Source organism: Ursus americanus, chromosome 32, assembly GCF_024610735.1.
Source record: "Ursus americanus isolate L20-20 chromosome 32, mUrsAme1.1.p, whole genome shotgun sequence".
NCBI lineage: Eukaryota > Metazoa > Chordata > Mammalia > Carnivora > Ursidae > Ursus > Ursus americanus.
In genome coordinates, this window is record NC_142158.1 from 24,301,787 (window position 1) to 24,310,000 (window position 8,214).

General features: G+C 51.1%; 1 protein-coding gene across 1 annotated transcript in view; it reads left to right on the plus strand.

The window, feature by feature from the left end:
- Window positions 1-6,622: 6,622 nt before the first annotated feature.
- Window positions 6,623-8,214, plus strand: part of SOX4 (SRY-box transcription factor 4) — a 4,987-nt gene continuing 3,395 nt past the window's right edge. The window contains exon 1 of the mRNA XM_045795718.2: window positions 6,623-8,214. This exon is cut by the window's right edge and continues 3,395 nt beyond it. Coding sequence (XP_045651674.2) covers window positions 7,449-8,214 — 766 coding nt within the window. The 5' untranslated portion in view covers window positions 6,623-7,448.

Here is an 8,214-nt window from a genome sequence, read left to right on the forward strand (position 1 = left end):
GCAGCTGGAAGGGACCCAGGCTGCGATCGGCACACAGTAGGAGCACCATGAACGTTGACTGACTGAGTTCATTGCGGCGGTTGACGCGAAGCCATCCCTTCACCAGGCAGTATCCTTATCTCTCTCCATGCCCACACCCCTAGTCCAGGAGGCGGTGAGCTTGGAGCAGATGGCGACTCCCGGGTGCCAGGTGTGCAGCACGTACGGCGCGGTACGGGGCACTGAGCTCTTTGGTCCCGGCCCCACCCCACCCCTCCCCACCCCTCCCATGAGCTCCCCCACCGCCGTCTGCGCCACACGTGCTGTTGGGCCGCGGCGGGATCCCGGGAGGCGAGGGATGGGAGCAAGGAGACCTGGTGCCTGGCGGAGCCCGCGCGTCCTGCTCCCGCTGCCCGCCACGAGCCTGCCTCTCTCCTCTGACCCGCGTCACTTGGCCGCCCGTGCTGTCTCCGTGCCTTCCCACCTCCCCTCTTTGCAATCGAGCGCCGTTCTTCCTCCCCCTCCTCTCGTCCTCTCTTCTCTTATCTGACATTTGCTTCGCTTGCCTCTGCGCACTCCCCAGCGGCCTTCCCTCCCTGGCAGACGCGCCCGCCCTAACCCGCCCTCGCACAACCTCCAATTGCAGGTCAACTGGTTTGCTAACGTTGGCTTAGGGTTGCTTGTTTAAGCGTTTTTCCATAAGTGAAATCAGTCGCTTTCCCCACCAGGCTCCAGCTGTAATTGCTCCGACTTGGCTATTGGGGGTGGGGATCCCATGGGTGTGCTCCCATCCACAGCGCGTGCTAGGGTCGCTGGGGCGCGGGAGGAGTAGGTACCCTCCCTCCCCGGACGCTTACTCGCAGGCCTGGTTACATCAGCTGCCTGCGATAAGTCAGAGACCCACGAATCGAAAGGGGACAAAGCGAACCGAACTGCTTCTAAGTAACCGCGCCCGGGGCGCAGCCCTCTACCAGTCATCTGCCTGCCAGAAGCGCCTTCCTCTCAGCCCTGAAACCCGGGGCTGAATCACTGGGGGCGTCGGGTGCACCCCTTGGCGCCGCACCGCCCCCGCGACTCCCCCTCCCCCCTCCCCGCCTCTCCCGCATAGGCGAGGAGCAAGAGAGGGCCCCGGCACTCCTGCCCTCTCCGAAGTCCCTTAGAGAGGGGACCCTCGAGGATTCGGGTGCAAGAATTGTCAACCTCCCCCCCGCCCTCTGGCGTTTTCCTCTCCTAGCCAGCCCCGCGCGCACGCCCAGCTCGGCCGCCCAGAGAGACCAGGCAGCCGCAAGCTCCACGCGGCGTCGGCCTGCAGGGACCGGGGCGGGGATGGCAGCCCGTGTCCGCACGTCGCCTGCTAGCCGGAGCGTGGGCTCCGGACGCAGAGCGCGCACAGGGCACGTAGGCGTGCGCAGCGGAGGTCGTGGGCACGCGAGGGGAGGGGGCCCCGTGGCTCTCGGTTCCGGTCACCGACGGAACCGGGCCCGGCCGCCGAGGACCAGGCTGGCTAGGGGGCACCCCTCCCTGCCCCCCGCAGTCCGGGCCAGGCACAACTTCAAAGGAGCGCCGGGAGCGCGCGCGCGCGGGGGGAGGGGAGGGTCGTCTTCCCGTGGGCAGCGCGCCCGCGCGCGTGTGTCTTCAGCTCCTTCCCGGGTCGTAAAACCTCAGCGGAAGACGGGTGTTAAAATGCTGCTGACAGGATCGCCTGAGACATGTTTACAGTGGGAAAGACTTTCCTCCAAAAGCACCGCCTGAGTCGATTCCAATTTACTTCCTCCCCGTAACCGTAATCGAAAGGCGAGGCGCGGCCGCGGCAGCGGAAGGAGGCTGAGCACCATTAACCCTCTCCGCGTCCCCGCCGAGCTCAGCGCAGGGGCAGTGCCGTGCCTGCGCCACCCAGCGCGGCGTCCCGGCCGAGGGAAACCATTTTTTAAGGAGGAGGGGTGGCCTTTGCTCGTCCTTAAGTAGTGCGCGCCGTTTCTCCAAAGCCGCTGTCCAAAACGGAGCACGGCTGGCCGGGAAACTGCGTTCTGACTCGTGCCTGCTGCAGCAAGATGATACGGACGTGGTAATTGATAATCTCCCGGGTTCACTTACTGTGTCCAAACGGGAAACTAGCCTTGGCTTCCCCAGTCTCTGCAAGCATCTGACAACTGAACAGGAGGCGGCGGTTGGTTGCCTTAAGTTCTGATTTATGGGGGGGGGGGGATCATCTGAATTCGCCGACACACCCTATTAACCGCTGATCGTTTAAACTGCTACCTAAGGAAGGCAGCGTAGTGGAGGATGATAGGGGTTCGGGCGGAGGAGGGGAAGAAGAAAGAAGTCTGACCATCCCCACATTTTCCCACGTCTCCTCGCAGGCGCAGGGAGGCTCAGCGCTGCCACCTGGCGGCTGCTTCTCCCCAGACTGGGAGCCCGCTGGCCGCGGAGCACACGCAGACTCCCGGTGGGTGTGCCTTGCTCGGGCCTCGCGGAAAAGGAGCAGAAAAGCTCGAATTCATGATTCAGACCTACGTGACCCAGGCAAAAATTCGCTTTCTGCTTGTCCTCGTGAGAAAATGGAAAGGAAAAGGGAGTTGGCACTGCCCATAAAGTTCTTACTCAATCCTACCAGGCGCTACTCAATGGTTAGGAGGAGGGGAGAGAAAGTGGTAAAAATTATTAGAAATTCTTGCCTCTTAGCTTATTCAAAGAGTAAAAATAAATCATGGAATCCATTTTACCCCAGACTCCCTATTTTAGTATTTTGTAAATAAGAGTCACTTCCATATGTCATTTTTCAATACGAACCCTAAAAGGGAAGTCCAGTTGTAATACACGTTCATGAGCCCAAAAAGGATGAAGTGGAAGTTGTATTTGCCTACTTGATTGAGCAGTAAATTAGCCTCCGTTGGAGGGTTCTTTTTCCTCAAGTGTGGAACTGTAAACCCCGGGGCCTTTCAGTCGACAAAGTCCAATGACATCAAATTTCCCAGGGCTGCTTCCCCGCCTGCTAAAGTAACAAAGGGGGGGGGGGGTGTCCCCACCCCCTCTATTTCATTTGAACTGAATACTTGTCAGGTTAGACCAGCTCCCACAGTCATGGTTTCTATAGCCAAGGCAAGGCAAAATCTTGCAAATCAGTGCAAATCCAGGAGATTTGTTAAACTAATTTCCCTTCAGTCCCCCCCCCATTCTATAGGAATATATTAAGCAGTGGGATAGAATCTTATTTCCATCTATACCCCATACCATTTTATGCATGTGAGATTTTATGCTACACAGGTGTGTGAGAGCAGAAGAAATGAATTAGCAGATATTACATCTCAAACAATTCCATTATTTCATGAAATAAGATAATTTACCTTCATTCAAAATTTGAAATGTCTAACATCAGTGCCAACGAAGACAATTAGTTCGTTATTCTAAAACAGGATTTTTTTTTTTTTTTTGCAAAATTATCTTGGTTTACTGTTATATGACTTAAAGAGTAGCATTAAGAATTACTTCATGTACTGCAAAGCCAGCAGAGGGAACAGTGAGTACTGATTTAGCAGGGGCCACCAAATAGCTGGTATTTGGGGGAAAAAATGTCAGTAACGGAGAACTGGTTACAAAGCTTATGAAGTTAGGTAATGAGAACACAGAAATCTTTTCTCATTACTTGGTATTCAAAGGCCCAGTATATTCCAGCATGCACATGTTTACTCAGTTGGTGAGGAAGATGGACTTTAATAAAAGCCATTTGTCAATGTTTTCTTACATTTGAGAAGAAATACTCACATAGAAGAACAAACCTACTTCAAGAGTCTAAGCATTCATATATACTATAATCATAAAGCCAGTGAAAATTACTAACACCATATTTCTTCAGTTCTAAGCACTTGTTCTTTTCAACATCTCTGAAATAAGAAGAGGTCTTACAACCAGGGGCATGTCAATGTCTCCTTGGCAGTTTTCCTTCCTTAGTTGCATGTAATCATGGTGTGTCTTAAAATCTACTGGATTTGTTAAAATACAGAAAATACATCTCACAATAGAAATAGGCCAGTGGCTATTTTTTTAGTATCTGCTTTAAAAAAAAACAAAAACAAAAAAAAAACCTGTGTTCAGGGCACCTGGCTGGCTCAATCGGTGGAGCCTGTGACTCTTGACCTTGGGACTGTGAGTTTGAGCCCCACATTGGGTGTCAAGATTACTTAAAAATAAAAATCTTAAAAATAAATAAATAACCTGTGTGCCTTAAGCATAAGTAAAATTGCTAGGACTGCTTTGATTAAATCCCACTTTCCCCCATCATTTTCAGTGGTGGAAGCAGAACTGGTTCTAGAAATGTAATCAATTATATTGATAGGCACCTTGACTGACTTATCACAAATGAGCTACACTCTCAAATCATTAGTTGGGTACAAACCCCAAAATATACTATTTATTCTCTTTTTTTAAATCCTAGTGAAGATACTGATTTTATAAATAATAGAGTAATTTTTATGTCAGAGTATAACATTTAGGATTGTTTACGTATTTTGGTGTGCACACCAAAGAAAATAAAACGCATGATGACACACCCAACTTTGTTATATGTAAAAAAAAGGTGCCTGTGGGTTTTTGTTTGTTTGTTCAAGATTTGTTCCCCCTTCTAAAAGAAAAAGTATATAACTTGGGTAGTTAATGGTCAAAAATTATTTGCTTTTAGTCACAAAAACATTCTTGCTTGTGGTTGATCCTTACAGATCCAGTCAGATGTCTCCAAAGGGTGTTCTTTCCAGTAAAATTCTAAATCTGACAACCTGGGCCTCTGGCCAGCCTACATACTTTAAAAGTTTGACAAGATAAATAGAAATCTGCTGCCTCGCACTAGTTTGATCTGAATCAAAAGCTCACTTAATTATGTTGGGTTGGCCCTACCTAACCACCTATCCCTGGCCTGCAGAAAATCAGTTTACTCTTATGGTGTTAAGAAAGACTGATTTATACTAGAACTCTAATTTTCACACCATGGAATAGGGGTAATTTTTGTGGCCAAATATGTATTTGGATTACCTGTGTAACTTTGGCAAATTCTCCACAACACTCTTCACAAAGTTCCTTTCGTTTAAAATCATTAAGACCACAGGATTGCCCCTGTTGTCCTTGTATGGTTCACATCACGTGATCTAAGATTACTTTTCAAATGGCTCAGTAGGTAAAACATGCTACTCTTGATCTCAGGGTCCTGAATTCAAGCCCCACGTTGGGTGTGGAGCCTACGTGTAAAAAAAAAAAAAAAAAAAAAAAAAAAATTCGGTGGCCATCCTCAACTTTGGTCTCCCAAGCAATAACATACTATTTCTACTAGAAGGCGTGTCTCTGGTATTTGAATTACCAAGAGAAAGATAATAGCATTCATGGAGGGCTTACAATGCATCAAACTCATTGAACCCTCACAACAACCCTAGATAAAGTAGCTCCCAGTGTTTCCATATCACAGATGAGGAGAACTGAGACTTAACCATCTCTGCAGAGTACAAAACCAGTAAGAAGGACTAGCATCAAGGTCTACTATAAATCCACAGGCTCCAGTATCTTCTGCTACAAGTCATACCACGTCCTTCTTTCCCTTCGCCTTGGCCTTTTAACTCAATTTGATTCAAGTAACATATAAATAACATAGAAGGAATATATAGAAGAAAATATATATAAAGGAAAGAAGTAAGAAGGGGTGGGGGCGAGGAGAAAGAGTGCAGCAATCTTTAATTTTGAAAATGGGGGAAACAAATATTTAGAAAGTAAAAACGACCCCAATTCTTTCCCTAACATTACCATCCTATATGAAACCATGGAAATTCTCCCCTTAAGTATGGAACACTGTGTAATGTGTTCCAATGGAAAGCTCTTCTGTTTGGGCTATCCAGGATTTATAGGGGTGTTTAAATCATTAAATAACCATAGTTAACCCCTGTTTGGTTAAGAGAGCAAGCAATTATTGCAAAAATTCCTCTTCTCTGCCTTCCACAAACAGCACAAAAATGGCTCTGAAGGGATTTACACAATACATCAACATCTGTGCTGTACCTAGAGCTGTTAAAATAATTGTGATGACAGGTGTCTAGGTACCACTTTCTTAATGGTTTTCAATATCCATTGATTTATTGTTGTGGCTTTCCTTCCCCCTTTTACATCCTTGGCTTTATGAAGGATCCAAGGAACAGATTTTGCACTGGAGGCTGATTCTTTATTCCAGTACTGAAAAGAACTAATAAAAATAATCACTTGGCTTTTAAGCAGAAAGCTTCCATTTACAGTATTTCACCCTTACACCCCCCCCCCATTTCCAAGCTCCTTGTTATCTAACATAATGGTTAGAATACATTTCCGTCTCTCCCCTTAATAATTTCATGCATTAACATCCTCTTTACACACCACACACACACACACACACACGCACGCACACACACAGAGCAAAAGGAAAAAAAGGCAGCAGAAATCTCAGCTGTACTTCTAGCCCTTTTAAAAAGTTTGCTCTGTAAATTGGAATGAGGTCAGATTTGGAGCTTCTCATTGCACGCGGAGATTATTATTGCATCGGGTTCCAAGCCAATAGGAAGCCCGGGGGAGGGGCTTGGCATGAGGAAGCGTTGGTTACAGCGGCTGATTGGCCGCGGCCAAGACTGTGAAAGGATAAAGAGGCGCGAGGCGGAATTGGGGTCTGCTCTAAGCTGCAGCAAGAGAAACTGTGTGAGGGGAAGAGGCCTGTTTCGCTCCCGGGTCTCTAGTTCTTGCACGCTCTTTAAGAGTCTGCATTAGAGGAACTCTGCCATTACCAGCTCCCTTCTTGCAGAAGGGAGGGGGAAACATACATTTATTCATGCCAGTCTGTTGCACGAAGGCTTTTTGGCTTCCTACCTTGCAACAAAATAATTGCACAAACTCCTTAGTGCCGATTCCACCCACAGAGAGTCCTGGAGCCAGAGTCTTTTTTGCTTTGCATTGTAGGAAAGGGACTAAGTGATAGAGACTATGTCGCTTTCCTGAGCTCCTGAGAGCGCTCGTGAACTGGAACCAACTGCTTAAGGGGAAGAAAAAAAAAAAAAAAAAAGACTTGGCTGGGAGGCGGCGAGAAACTTGCATTGGAAGCTTCAGCAACCAGCATTCAAGAAACTCCTCTCCACTTTAGCACGGTCTCCAGACTCAGAGCCGAAAGACAGAGCAAACTGCGGCGCGGTGAGAGAGAGAGAAAGGGCGAGCGCGAGGAGAGGGAGGGAGAGACTCTCCAGCCTTGGAAATATAACTCCTCTGCAAGAGGCAGAGTACTCCTTCCCCGCATCTTTTGGAGACTTTTCTCTCTGCGCCCACCACCGCCCCGGCGAGGAGTGGAGGGGCCCGCACGGCTGCCGTGCGCGTCCTCCCGCTCGGCGTGTGCTTGGCCCGGGGAGCCGGGAGGGCCCGGCGATCGCGCCGCGGCCGCAGCGAGGGTGTGAGCGCGCGTGGGCGCCCGCCGAGCCGGGGCCATGGTGCAGCAAACCAACAACGCCGAGAACACGGAAGCGCTGCTGGCCGGCGAGAGCTCGGACTCGGGCGCCGGCCTCGAGCTGGGCATCGCCTCCTCCCCCACGCCCGGCTCCACCGCCTCCACGGGCGGCAAGGCCGACGACCCGAGCTGGTGCAAGACGCCGAGCGGGCACATCAAGCGGCCCATGAACGCCTTCATGGTGTGGTCGCAGATCGAGCGGCGCAAGATCATGGAGCAGTCGCCCGACATGCACAACGCCGAGATCTCCAAGCGGCTGGGCAAACGCTGGAAGCTGCTCAAAGACAGCGACAAGATCCCTTTCATTCGGGAGGCGGAGCGGCTGCGCCTCAAGCACATGGCTGACTACCCCGACTACAAGTACCGGCCCAGGAAGAAGGTGAAGTCTGGCAACGCCAACTCGGGCTCCTCGGCCGCCGCCTCCTCCAAGCCGGGGGAGAAGGGAGACAAGGTCGGTGGCGGGGGCGGCCATGGGGGCGGCGGCGGTGGCGGGAGCGGCAACGCGGGGGGAGGAGGCGGCGGCGCGAGCGGCGGCGGCGCCAACTCCAAACCCGCGCAGAAAAAGAGCTGCGGCTCCAAAGTGGCGGGCGGCGCGGGCGGCGGGGTTAGCAAACCGCACGCCAAGCTCATCCTGGCGGGCGGCGGCGGGAAGGCGGCGGCCGCGGGCGCCTCTTCCACCTTCGCGGCAGAGCAGGCGGGGGCCGCGGCCCTACTGCCCCTGGGCGCCGCCGCCGCTGCCGACCACC